Raw genomic sequence first — 14,526 nt, 5'->3', positions numbered from 1 at the left:
TGGTGGTGGTGGTGGCGGTTGGTGGTGGTGGTGGCGGTTGGTGGTGGTTGTTGTGTTCATTTCTCTCAGATGACAGAGTAATTAGAAGTAGCCCTTAACATGGCTGGTTGGAGGGAAGCGATAGGGAACAGGCCCAGGCTGAGTATTTCTAATGCCACAGAAGGGGACATGGGGCAGCAGAGGTTCAGCCCTCGCTCGCTGTGAGCTCTGCCGTAAGTGAGAAGTACTCAGGCCTGTGCAGGTTTATGGCAGATACGGAGTGCACCCTGAAGGGGGTGGGTAGGGCAAAGCTGCATCTGCATGAGGGAACCTCCTTCCAGCACCTGCACCCCCAAACCCAGAACCCACAACTTGTGATGCTGCTTGGCCAAACGAGTATTTTCTGCCATTGTCTGTTCCATCTTCATCTTCTGTTTGCCCTGAACAAGAATGTGTGCTTCTTAGCCACAAGTTGTAGCTTCGTTACCATTCATATGAGGAGGCAGGGGTCTTAACTTGGTAACTGCACTTAAGGGGTTGCCATCTTTGGGTCTGGGTGCTAACTGATGGCTCCCATCCCCAGTCTCCAAAAGTGCCCAAAGGCTCCTCTGTAACCTACCCATAGTGAAGCTGTGGTAAATGGCAGCTGAAGACCATATTAAAAGAACAAAATAATGGAAGAAGGGAGGTGTTTTAGGCGGCAATTTTCCCAATATGTTGTCTAGCTTGGGAGTTCTAGCTTGGGTTGAAAGGCAATTTTAAAGGAAGACAGAGACAAGCAGATGCTGTAAAAATGAGGCAGTCAGACTTGTGCCTGTTGTTTGGCCTTGTTTCATGCTTTTCTGTTTGAAATCTATTTAATCTTGAATTTAAAAATTAACATCACCTGTATTTGATATAGCATGATATATTTATAAGACCTCATTGATGGAAAGATTTGTCCTTCCGAAAACATGCAGAGAAATGAGTAGGGAAGCTCGCTTAGAGTTTTGCTCTGATTTGGCTACATTTCTTTAAGTGCTTTCCTTTCTCTTTTTGTTTCCTAACAGTGGATTGCATGCACACTGTAGTTAGGGGTGTTCTCCTTCAAAATTACGGAGACCAAACTGGGAACAAAGTCTAAGATGTATCTATTCAGACAATTTCGTGGGGGAATTCTGGTGTTGTTTAAAAAACAAAACAAAACCAACTGACGATTCAAAAATAATAAAGCCAAGGAACCTTCAGAATTAAACATGCTAGATTTTGAAAACCCTTCTTGTGCAGTTAGTTATTGTCAATCAAATCTACTATGGGAAATAATGTTTTGGATAAATTACGTGGAAGGCTATCTGATAAAGAACAGTTGTGAGCGTGACTCCTTTGAAAGCACCTGATAACGCTGGTTTGAAATGCTGATTTCCATTTTATCTAATTTAATGTCCTCTAGGCAATGTGTATTCTTAATTCCAGAAGGAATTATAAATGAGTGTTAACTGGGAGATACTTTTTTAGATTGAAGCAAACTATTATCAGGCATACATAACTTTGCAGGTTTGAATTGCTTCACCCAAAGTAAATCAATAAATTCCCATCATGAGAACTATTTCTGTTCCTCTGCAGTCGTTCTGAGTTACGGCCTCTAATGAAACAATGGTGGTATAAGACTACTTGTTTCCTGTATGTTTGACTGGTGTCATGCACTTTAATTTTTGCTCAAGATGTTTACTCTGAATTATTTATGTTTTCTGTTTTTCAAGCTGTTATTTAATCAAATAAAATACATGGTGAAAACATGTACCAGAGGAATACCAAGAGAAGAGAAACACATTGCTATGAGCAAAAGACAAGATTAGAGGTGAAGCGATCAAGAGTTTAGATTCAGAAGGTGAAATGATGAATTGGAAAAGATGTCCCAAAGTCTTTTTCCTAAATTGCTCACTGTGTATTTTCTTTGGATGGTTAGGCTTTGTCTGAATGTGTAATTATATTGTAAAGTAGCTTTGAAGTCCAATTGGATTGATATGAGTGAGAACACAAAGTTCAGTAGAAACCAGTATCTCATTAATTTGGTAATGCCTTATGTTAATTGCAGATTAAGTCTGGCAAGGAATAACCTGTGTTGAAAATGAGAACTTTTGTGTTTTGCTTAGCCCTGGGTTATTTAAACTTCACAATCACAACTTGGCTAATTTAGTGCAACTGTAATAAAGTAAGCAAGGCCTGACTTTTTTTTAAGGGAACAAAATCTAATCTAGAAAATCTGTCAAGGGTAATTTTGTCATTTTAGCATTTAATGGCCAACCAGCCACCTCTTTGGTTATTTTCTTATTTCAAATTGATGCATCATTTAATGAGATGAATTAAAGAGCTGTTGAAAAAATATAGTGAGACACTACTTTTCTCCTGGAAATATTTGAAATAACCTGACATATAGGCAATGTCCTAGTCAAAGTCCAAAGACATGGAGTTTGCTCTTCAAAAATACCATCAAACTTCAGAGATACTCAGCAATTCAGCAATTCTTTGAGAAATTCTCAGCAATTCAATTGTGAAAATTAAGAAATAACAAACCTTCAGTACCTTGGTAATGAAGAAAAGGAGAAGAGATGAAAAAACATTTTTTGAGGAGTGAGGTGCAAAAAACAGAGACTGTAGATTTTTTTAAAAAGAGCACTAAGTGCCACCTTTTAAACTTTCGGGGATCAACTCAATGTTTCTATTGATACAGCTCATTTGTCTGTATGTGGCTTTAAACATAGTAGCATCCTATATAGTCATACAAAATCCGTCTATTACACAGTTTAAGTAACCTTTAGTTTTCAGCTTTGCAAATGTATTTTTCCACAGGATAATTTTGTAATGACATTTTTGTCACTTTGAAACACTTTCGAAACACTTTCCTGTTTCATTAATGCATTCTTTGAAGTTCTTTCAAAACCTTCTGTAGAAGTGGAACACATTCTAGATTAGGAGTATCCGTAGTTCTTCACTAAACTTGCCTTTGCCAGTGATCTAAAAATATTTTTCATGTGATAATGCTGTCTAAACACTGAAACAAAAGTTTGGGATATTTGGTAGCAAAAATGAATGTTAGCAATTTACACGTGTTAAGGTATATTAGGAAGCACTTCCCTTTTCCCAGATCTAAAGAACTAAAACAGTTGAGAGCCCAAAAAATGTTCCTCCGGAATTATCAACAAAATTATTTACTTAATAGCCAAGGCCTGCAACTCAATAGTGGATTTATAAAGATGTCACTGATGGGAAGACTGGGAACAATGCTGTATGTTTCTTCTCTCAGAAAAAACTTCAGGCTACAGTTTACAGATTAAATATTTTTTTTCCTATAACTTATAAACAAATAAAACATTCCTAATGTTTCAGTCAATAGCTTTCCCATTAGTTTTGGTTTGTTTTTTTTTTAAAGAAAAAGAACAGTTTGCAAATGCAATTTTGTCCACTTTTTTCCCGACATTTTTAAAAGAGTGGAGCTGAAAGATTGCAGAACAAGTGTCTTTCATGCCTAAGAAAGCAGTTTGCTTTCTTAGACAAAACTGTAGCCACAATCTATTAAATGTGCATTTGGACAGCATGATCGTGTTCTTTTTGTTATTGTTTTACAGATTACCAGCAGATTAGTTGTGGAAATGCAGTCTCCTAAATGTAGCATTTTTTAAGGTGAGAATTTTTTAAAACTGTAATTGTTTACTTCATGCTGGAATTGGCCTAGAACAAACCCAGTTATTCAGGATTAGACCATGTGCCACTCTGAAGACTTTCCATTTTTAATGCCCAATCAATATTTCTTCCCTTTCCCTTTTACTTTCTATGTACAAAGGATAGTTTGTCAGCTGCATAGTATGTGGGGCTGCAGAGTTTGAGAAGAAATACATCTGTGACTGATTTTCAGGAATTCGTATCTTGTACCTCTCTTAGGCAGAAGAGTAAACCTGTAGATGTGCTGTAGTGGTCAGAAACAGCACTGCAATTTTAATTATTTCTGTTAGAAGAAAGTCTTACTTTTCTATGCCCCTTCTTTATAATTCACTCATCATTAGCCTCTAGTGGCTACCTGTTCTCCTTTTCTCTTCCCTCACAATGTCAAACAGCTGAATACTATAATTGTTGTGATTGTTACCTGCATGCCAACATAAACAACATCTGCATTAACTGCATGCAAACACAGCTTTCAAGCTGTGTTTATGCCTGGAGCATACATTTACATTATATTCATTATAAATGTGTTTCCACACAAACTTCAAATCTCTGTACTTCAGGGTATTTTTGGTTGTAGAGCTTCATAGTGGTCTTGTTTTATGCACGTAATGCTAAGTGAAAGCCAGAAAAAGCAGGCACATTCATGTAAAAGCACAGTAAATTCAGCCTTAGTGATACCCTTCTATAGTTTTATAGTTCATATTAATACGTCCATGTTTTGCCTAAATTAGGATAGCAAACTGTATTGTATTTTCCCATTTGCTAATGAATGGTATTAATAAAACGTGTTCAAAGAGGTATTTTTATTTTCTTTCTCTTAGTCCCACTTTCCAATTGCTAAAATAACTATGAAATGTAGAGTAGCAGTCAAGGTCTTATATGTGGCTGTTCTGAACAGCACCATGAAGACTATCAGACCATAGAAGCAAAATCTATTATGTTTTCCAGTATATTTAGTATGAAGAAAGAAAAATTGAAATTAATATTGAAATTCTTTTGTAAGAAGCCATTTCCCGCTGACCTAAGTTAAAATATACTGCAGTCTGTCTGCAGGCTTCAAAGGGCAACGAAAATATATAATGGGTATTGTTCCTCCAACTGCAAAATGCTATTGCAACAGATAAATAATGACAATATGCTAATTCTAATCTAAGAGTATTGTCTTGCTCCTAGATACTAGTTAGTATTATTTCAGATACAAACTCTGTATTCATTGTGAACAGTAACTGAATTATGCTACTTTCATAGAGACGCACACTAATCTCATATCTCAGTTTCTTAGTTTTAAGTATATCAACTTCTGTGAAGAAAAGTCCTCTTGTTACTTCTCTTTTGCTGGAAAGTGTTGATGCAGTCCAGGAGCTGTTCTAGCCATACAGAAACCCACTCACTTTTGTTCCTGGAACTACTTACGAGTTTCTTTTTAATTGTCATGTAAAAAGTCAGCTAGATTTATGATGACTGGTGGTAATGATGCATGATGAGTGTAGTAGCGGATTTTGTTCTTTGCTACTGAATCTTCACAGAAGTTCTACCAGATGACATTAGACATTAGACACAGATTCTCAGTCCTTGTTTCTTAATACAAGGGGAAGATTTGTACTGACTTGGAGGGTTAGGCAGCAGCCAGTTTTTCTGGTTTTAAGCATTCCCAAATGGGGAGACTTACCTTCTCAAGCATGATGCAAAAACAGATTTTATGTGACACTCTTCTGTACAATAGAAATGTTCTGATATTTTTCTGAGTTACTGCATGTACTTCATAGAAAAGCCTTACAAATAAAAGAAATTATATTATATTTTCCTGATGATTAATAGAATCTACGATTCTATGACTAATGAAGTAAAATAACCACAAAAAACTGAAAGATGTGATGGAAAACTTCTCAGCCTTGGCTTGCTATTCAACAGAAAAAGTTTGACCCAAGTATGGCATCACTGGAACATAGAGTAATTTTGATAGCTCTGAAAATATTTGTTCTCAGTTTGATCTTTGCATAGCATAATGAAGTTAAAATAGAGAACTAGGTAGATATATATTTGACTTTCTCAAGTGTCTGTCAAGGATTTAAGAAAAAATATTCTCTATACAAAGTCTTTTTACTGAGCAGAGAGAAATATATAGTTAAATGACTTCAAATCCTGCAATTGTTGGACCTGTTTTCCTTGATAAAATCCCAAGGGCTGTAATTTCTAAACAAATATGAAGATGCACTAATGCACAATTAATGGAAATTTTGCTACTATTTAAATACTTAAATAGTAATGGTATCTCTACAGGACAAATTCAAGTTTATAGTCAAGAGGTTTTAATGTTGTATGTTATATCTAATGTCTTTTCCACCAAAAATAATTGTCTGACTTACTATGTTATTATCTAGACAATCTTAGCGGCAGTTCAGTTGTTAACGTTCTTTCCTGTTCAACAGTTTTTCTTTTGCTTCGGTGTCATACTTTTCTAAGGGAGACTTCTAGATCAGGTACTTTCTGGAAGTCATTTACTCTGATCCATGGATATGTGAGAAAGAGATGTATTTTTTTTAACAGTTTTTTTTGAGAACCACTTCCTGTTGAAAAAGGCAAAAAAAAAACCCCAACCCAAACTAGGATTAAAAGGTGAAATGTAGTGTAGGAAAAACTTTAGTTTAAAAATACTGGGTTTTTTTAATTCGCTCTCTCTCTCTCATTCCCACCTTATCTGGAGGAAAGCAGAGGGAGCAGACAGAAGGGATGGGAGGCCTGAACTGCGAATGGTCCTAGACATCTCCACTAACTTCTGTATATCTCATTAAAGATTCTTGCTTGTGTGTGGAGTGCAGAATATAGATTAATAGCTTTCTGTGTCCTTGAGTATAGAGGAGGGGTTTGTGCACTGTCTGTGATGTGTACTGAAGTTAGAAAGCTTGCAAGTGCTTGAGGATCATTTGATGTCTGTGTATGGTGGAGCAGTCAAGGGAAGTGCTCATCCTGCTCGAAGTCCTGGAAGGGGTGGGAAAACATGGTTTAATACGTCATTTCAAAGTCTGGTGGATGATTTGTTGCCAGCCAGTATAACTCCAGAACCTGGCATGTGAGGCGGACTTTTTATATGCTTTTCCCCTCTTCTCCCATGTCAGAAAAGCTGGAATATACTAGAAAAATAAGTTGTGTGAATTTCAACAGTATAACTTTGCATGAGACAGAACTTCCAAGTTAAGGGAGCCCTTGCCCTTCTTCTGGCAGTACAGATTGCTTTCTCTTTTACAGTTAATGAGTGAGGATGCATTCTTTCCCATCTGCAGCACGCATATATGAAATAGTGAGGAAGTGAGGATACCTTAGGTCTCCCTTCTAATCTGAAGTAGTTTATGTCAAAACACTTAGTGATTGTACTTTCAAAGTTCAGGGGTATCTTGTAACTGCTGCAGAAAAAAAATATCAAAATTAGCAATTCCTTGGATTCATGTTGTCAATTGTTTCTGTGACCTGTGGACAGATAGTATATGTGCACTAAAGATTAATATCAGAAACATTGAACTATAGAAAAATACCTTTAAATTATTAACAGCACTGTAAATGTGAAACTGTGTGTTGCTCCACGTGGATCAGAGGATGCAGGAAGCTCCCTGCTGTTTTTCAGAAACTCAAAATTGTGTGTTCAAGGCTTACTGCTGTTTTCATGTGCTAGAGAAAGAGTTAGGAGGGCATATGTGGACTTTTAACTGTGTGAAAAAAACCGAACCAAACAAAAAGCAACACCCCCTCAAAAAAAAGCCCAACAATCACTACACACAAAAAAAACCCCAAACAAATTAAGAAAACCCCACCAAAACTAACCTACAAACCCCAAACAGACAAGAGAACCAAAAATCAAACCTTATCTTTGTTTATTTTTGTTTGGAGTGAGAAGAAGCATTATTGTGAGTGGGTGGGTGTTTACTACTCTCTCTGCTGGTATTTTTAGCAGTGTTTAAAGCCAGTGCTGTTTTAAGTACTCCAGTAAGACCTGTATTTGGAAAACCTTGTTGGGCATGATGGAGTTTTTTTCTGCTCCTGTCTTCTGTATCAGTTTGATCTCAATTAATTAAGAAGCTATCCAATGGTCAGGAAGTAGACATATACAGAAAATGTCACTCCAAAAGTTATTTAGGGTTCACTTTATTTAAGGGGTTATAAGCCGCATCTTGCTATCCTGTCCAGCTGGTAAAAGTGGTGGGAATCCAGGCATTCAGTATGTGGGGCAGGGAACTTGGTAGGATTGTAAATGTAATCGTGAGAGCTCGGTTCTAGTCCTCTCTTACTGCCCTCGGTGCTTTCACTTCAGGGTCGTCTCGTGAAATACTTGTCAGCATAAGATGTCAAGCAAATGGGAACTCATTGTTCCTGGTGTAGGAGGTACTGTTTATTTCACACTCAATTTTAGTAATTTTTGATAGCTTTTGTTTGAACCTGCCTAGCAATTTGTTGGTATTAATGGCGGAGGTGTGGGCCTGAAGGTAGGGAATGGACCCATTCTCCTTCTGCCTTTTTTTGTGTAGAGTCCAAGTACTGGAGCCCACTAGCTGGGAAGGTGGGTCACTGAGTAGCAGAGTGAAAGAGCTTGTATAGAAATCGCAGCTGAATATTTAAAGTTGACTTCTTACTGCAGGAGGGATTTGGTAGCACAATCTGCCTTCCTCTGAAAGTGAATGCCACCGCATTGTTGTGAGACTTCTTTTAATGAACATGGTGATGAATAGTGGGACGAGTTGGTCTAAGGGTGACCAGTATGAGCAAATTATAGGCAAGAATCTATAAAATACCAGTACAAAAAAGGTACGATTAGACCAGTTCTCTATCAGAAGGCTTCACTTCCCCTAAGCACCCATTTGGTGTGTCCTGCAGGGTGCACAAAATATTTCTGAATTGTTACAGTCATTATTCTGCGTGGTCCTGATGTTGTTGTGTCAGCATCTGCCTAAAAGGAACTTCTGCCTTTTCTTACTCATTCTGACTGCATTTTTAATAAAGGAAAAATCTGTTCACAATGAAGTGTTTAACAGTGTTGGAGTGGCAAATGAGTGTCACATTAAAGCTTTTTAAAAGGATAGCTCTTGCTATGATTTTGTTTGTTATCTCCGAAGGCCTCAGTGTGGTCACTGTTACTAAAACGCATCATCATGTCTTGATCTGCCTCTGTTTGTTAGATGTCAGTTAATGTTTGATGCAAGACATGGGAATGCATGCATGAATACAACAAAAGAAAAAGCAGTGCTTCAGTTGTGGTGTAAAGAAGCAAACATTTGAGATAAATTATTTAAGCCATTTATGCGGGCTGTGGAGAGGGCATATTCCCTGACAAATAGGGGACAGATAACCTACAACTCAAAAATTCCTGTCCTGGCTTGCTGTGATCTTGGGTAACTCATTCTGCTGGCATTATAAAAAGAATTTAGTTGTAGAGTGCATTGAATGAGAATTGAGCACTTGAATATCTTTCTTATGTGTAGGATGGGTATAATAGGCAATTTTACCAAAACAGATACTGAGATCTTATGCAGAAGAAATCATGGTTAATAAAATTTTGTATTAGTAATGATAATGTTGTTACTGAGCTTTCATTAAAAGATGCACATTGATATCTTGCAGCTGGTCTCTGGAAGGCATGTTTTGTTTGAGAAGCATTTCAATAATTTTTATCAGCTGTGAATTACTGCACTTGTATGTGTGGGAAGGCTGGTCAAAACAAATGCTTCTGACTATTCCTGTTGTTTGTGAAGTGTTTGTAATACAGCTAGGATTGCAGCTGAGTGTTTAAATAGTCCTCTATCAAGAGAAGTTAAGTGACAGTATACTGAAGGTGAGCACCTGAGGTGTGTACAGTACTGTGGAAGTCAGTACCTGTCCAGATGCACATGTGTATCCATGTGTATGCTTCCCTGGCATCATGGAAAAATAGCATTCCGTCTATGAGAAATCCATCTTGTCCCAGGACCTTAGCCATCTTGCTGTAGCTATTACATCTTCCCCTTTTCCCTCCATCATTTAACAGCTTATGTAGTCTTCTAGTTTCACATAAGTTCAAGCTCATATGCAGTATTTGAACAGCTTTTGCTATACTTAGAGCCCTGTTTGATCTAAGTCTCCTTCTGTGGCCTCAAACATACCAATATTACTACTTGTTACAGCAATAGTAGTCCCAAAATGTAATGAAGCATGCTAAACAGAAGGGATGGACTTTGGCTGTATGATTGTGTTGCATAAACTCCTATTTTTATTTCAAAATTGCACCTAAGATTGCTTTAGGGTTTTGTTATATCTGTGTTTAGCAAATGCATTTGCAAATACCTAAGATTAAAGCTTTCATTTATGGAAGAAATGATTCTGCATTCTGACAAAGATATGATAATAGTATAGTACCATGAACTCCTTACCTTGCCTTGCACAGGCAACAAAAAATCCAGCTTATTCTGTGGCCAGTGAGCCTAGAGAAATCTTCGTAGTTTTGCTTTTCTCTTCTCTTCTCTTCTGCTGACCCTATAGTTCTCATGAGAAGAGACGCTGTGTTATAACTGGTTTGTAATTCTGCATGACGATGGCTGCTTCTCCCTGCATCTTAGTGAAGATGTTCTCTGGAACTATCTTCTCAGTGCAGGCACTAATTTTTCACTGGATCAGTAGAAATCTGTAGCGCCTTAATTGTCATAGAGACTGTATTGAAGTTGGACCACCTAGTCAAAAGATATGAGAGGGAGGAAATGCACTGTGAGGATACAAGTTGTTTCCACTGGAAAAGAGCCTGACCACAGTAATGAAGGCTTAATGATAATGTTGTGCAAGCTGTGTTGTTTATCTGGTGCTTGAAATGCATTTGTAGGTGCCGCTTCAAAGGAGAGGAGCAGTCATTGGGGAAATGCCTCTGTCCCTCTGGACAGGGAGGAAATTGTTTGTTTGTCTGTAAAAGGGTAGTGTTTTCTGCTTATCTACCTGTCTGGTGTAGCTGCTTTTTCTAATGAGCTTTGTTAGAAGCCTGTTAGGGTTCCCAGGTGCTTCCTTCTTCAAAATAACTCCTTCCTAGTTTCTGTTGTTTGTTTTGCTCTGTTGGTCTATACTTGCCATTTGCTTTTGTTTCTCTTTTATTTTTCCACTACGTTTTCTTTTTTCCTCTCCTCTTACTTTTTTTTATTCTCTAACTTTTCTGTGGTTGACCTAACTCTTGCCACCTCTCTTCTCCACTCAACAAACCTTGCTAGGGTGGTTTCCTGCTGGCTCGGCTAAACCACACGTCATTGCAGCCCTGGTTACAACTTGAAACAGCTCAACGAGACTAAAAGAGCTTATGCCAATGGGTGCTGGTTCATAGGGCACAGGGAAGCTATTTCTGCCAGTACATGTAAGAGTGGCTTCCGCAAGAAAGGTGAGGAAAATGTAATAGCTTTCATTTTAGTGGCAGTCTACATGTATGCAATAGCATAGAGCTTTGCTTGTAGAATTTTCCTTCTATTAAAAGCCCATCTTTCCATTTGGGAAGGCACCCAAAGTAGTTTCCTTGTGAATTAAGTGTTTTGTAACCCATCACCCACGTTTCAACAAAGCCTGCAAGTGTAACAGACTTTGTTTTCAGAACTGTAATGTGAAACTTTGACAAGGTACTATTCAGCACGGCTAACAGCTGTATAAATCTGAAAGAAGAGAGATTTGAGGGAGATAATGAAAAATATTTATGCTGACAGTGTTTTCTGCACCAATTAAGTGCTCAGGAAGAGGCTGACATGATATTTATTTAAAAAAAAAAAAAGGTGATTTGTGACTTGTCATGTAATGGAGCCTGAAATCTCTGTAACAGTTAATATATTATTACAGTTTCTAAAGTTTCCATGCTTCCATCTGGATAAATATCTGCTGCATAATTTTTCCCTGTTTTTCTGTAAGTGGATTTTGGACTTCTGAAGCCTGCTTGGCTGTGCAAATAATACTGGGAAGGCTTTCTCTTCAAGTTGTCTTCTGAAGGCAGAGGAGGAGCAGGAAGGCTCATCTATCTTTGGCTGAAAAGTTGTCACTATATATTAATGTAACCTATTACTATGCTTAACTAGGGCTATTATATTTTCATCTTTCAAATGCCGGTAAGCCCTCTTAAGGAAAGAGGTGTCAATATAAGGTGAAATACTGCTTCTGGGAGGTTTTAACACAAAATGCTCAGTTTCTAACTTAAAAGCTTGGTATATCTGAAACCACCTCTCAGATTTGACCTATCATCTTAACACTTTTTTTTTTTCTCCAAATCTTTCAAATCCCACTTTATAAACTGTATGTCCTCTTTTTTCCTGCCAAGAAGAACAGACTAAATTCTGTAGGTGCAAGAGAACAGTGTTGCAAAATGAGTCTGGAAAAGAGATAATTCTTGCACCATTTTTGTCATCCTTTTCCCTTTCCATTGATTGCATGAGGTGAACAGGGTAGTGATAGCCAGCTGCAGGGACTTGGCCAGAGCAAGGATTTGGAGTCTTCTTCATCCTTGAAATCACTGCACGGGTTTGGTGGTAGCAGAGCAGGAGGAGAATGGCAAGCTAGTAGAAGATTCTACTGTGTTCATTTACTTGGGGACTAACCAAGCTTGTGTGTCCTCAGAACAGCAGTTATATTCCTAGATGTCTCTGATGTGCCTTGTCATAATTTCAGGATGATAGAGGGTGGTAATTTCCCATCTGCAGTGCTTTGGTAAAAAGAATAATTTTGGTATTCAGGTCCTGCACAGTTGATTGCAAGACACACTTTTTGTAAGGTATAGTTTAAGTTGCAGCCGATACAGTGCAGTGAGCAGCTACCAGGCAATTCTGAAAAGAGCACACATCCTGGCAAATGATGATCCATCTGGGAGTGTGAACTTTCTTTTCGTCAGCAAGATTGGTGGAGCTTGACCAAATGTTTCCGAAGAAGTCAGCCCTTTGTGTATGAATTGCATTATTCTACCTGTCTTCAGTAGAGAAACTGTTAGAGACCTATGGTGTCATTGAGGTGGTAGTGCATATGACATGAGCTGTCACACATATCCATGAAGCATTTGGAAGCATCTGAGTTGGTGCTCCAGGAGACACGCGGTTCCTCCAGCTCAGCCTACTTTTGCACTTAGGTGTTGCATGGGCATGAATTCTCTAATGAAGTTGTTATGCAGCCAAACAGGAGAAGGAAGAAGTGGCTTCTTAGATCTCTAACAACCTGCTTTGTGTCACTGGCTGGAGTTGGCAGGCTAGTACCACTTTCTTGAGGGAGCTCATGTTCAGTACTATGGGGATTCTATGTAACTAAAAGCCCTTGCATTATACTGAAAAGTTGAAGGAAAAGATTGTATATTGGAGCTAGTAATACTCATGGTTACATTAAAGAAGTCTGAATCCTATAGCGTAAGCCTGGATGCTGTTTTAACACAATACAATAGCTGACCTTCCTGAGGTTCTCCAATATATTCGGGAATGTTGTGTTGTGTCCTCCTTCCTCCTACTAATACAGATTTCAATTTTATTAGCATTAGTTCTAATTAAATTTATTTATTTTAAATTACATTTATTATAATTAGGATTATATTAGTATTAGTTGATGAATACATGAATGGCAGTTCTTCTGCCCTTTACATGTTTAACTTTGGGTGGATTGCTATATATTTTCTATTCCCAGAACAAGCCTTGGCTGCAGGGACTGTGTAGCTGTTCTGGGTACTCAGTGGGTCCACCTGCTGTTGAAGTCCCTGGTGGTTCTGTTTTAGCAGTCTGAAAGGATTGAAAAAGAAAAGAAAATTAAAAATTTCCTATCCTTAAACTGTAGGTTGTTTAGAGGCAGGAAGGATTTGCGTGGAAAATTAATGTCTAGTTGTGCACAGATAAGTCCTGCTGTGCACGTGCAGTTTTGTAAGCACACTGCCATGGAACTATTGTCACAGATTATTTGTTCATATGTTTTCCTTGTGGATTTAAAACATATTTTTTTGTGTGCGTTAAATACAGATTTTTTCTTTTTTTCAGTGTGCAAGGACCCACCCTACAAAGTTGAAGAATCTGGGTATGCTGGTTTCATTTTACCAATTGAGGTTTACTTCAAAAACAAGGTATGGAACCACATACTTTTCATCAAAAAAAAATCAAAAATCGTGGAATCAGAAACTGATCTTGATTATATTGATTTCATAATGAACTCATTGTTCTATTTTAGTATTGCTAATCTTCTTAATTTGTTCAGGTTTTGATCTTTCAAAACAGTCTTTTTTTTTTTTAATCATGCATCCTCAGTCTGAATAAACCATTCTTCTAGACTGCATGTGAATATTGATTCTACTCAACATTGCCACGGGGCACAGTTGAAAAACAAAGCCAGTGCCATTCTACAAAGTTTGCGGTGTTGTGGTATCTCAAATTCTGAGTCTAAGTAAATGCTGCACTTACTGTGAGTCTCCTAGATAGCAAATACAGAGATCTCCTTTAATGTACGTAACAGGGTCTGTATTACTAATAACCCATTCACATAAAAAGACTTGGATTTGGGTGGAATTAAAGAGTGAAAAGCTTGCATGGTTTAATATACAGTACTTTAGTAACTGCAATATTTTAAGTTCCTTCTGTATGTCATGTGCCTCAGTGGAGGTATTATACTTTGCATGTGCTTCTCAGATACCTTTGTGTTTATTTTAAATTACCAAGGTGTAGTTTAACATAATTATTTTAGTCAAGCCAGTGTTACATCTTTGTGTTGAATGCTTGGTGAAAAACGTAAGACCAAAAGAAAAGAGGAATGCATAGTAAATGATTTTTGCTGGACCCCATGTCACTTAAAATTTGTGTTAGAGTACAACTTTGTTAGCTTGTGTGAGCCTTCAAGTAGTGATTCCAGTATTGTTTT

General features: G+C 37.7%; 1 protein-coding gene across 1 annotated transcript in view; it reads left to right on the top strand.

The window, feature by feature from the left end:
* The window catches only part of MLLT3 (MLLT3 super elongation complex subunit), a 140,367-nt gene that overhangs the window by 59,468 nt on the left and 66,373 nt on the right, over positions 1 to 14,526 (top strand). The window contains exon 3 of the mRNA XM_074166156.1: positions 13,656 to 13,738. Within this exon, the coding sequence (XP_074022257.1) occupies positions 13,656 to 13,738 (83 nt within the window). The remainder of the gene's footprint in view (positions 1 to 13,655; positions 13,739 to 14,526) is intronic.

This window comes from Numenius arquata, chromosome Z, assembly GCF_964106895.1.
Source record: "Numenius arquata chromosome Z, bNumArq3.hap1.1, whole genome shotgun sequence".
Taxonomy (NCBI): Eukaryota; Metazoa; Chordata; class Aves; order Charadriiformes; family Scolopacidae; genus Numenius; species Numenius arquata.
This window is presented reverse-complemented; position numbering and strand designations above follow the sequence as displayed.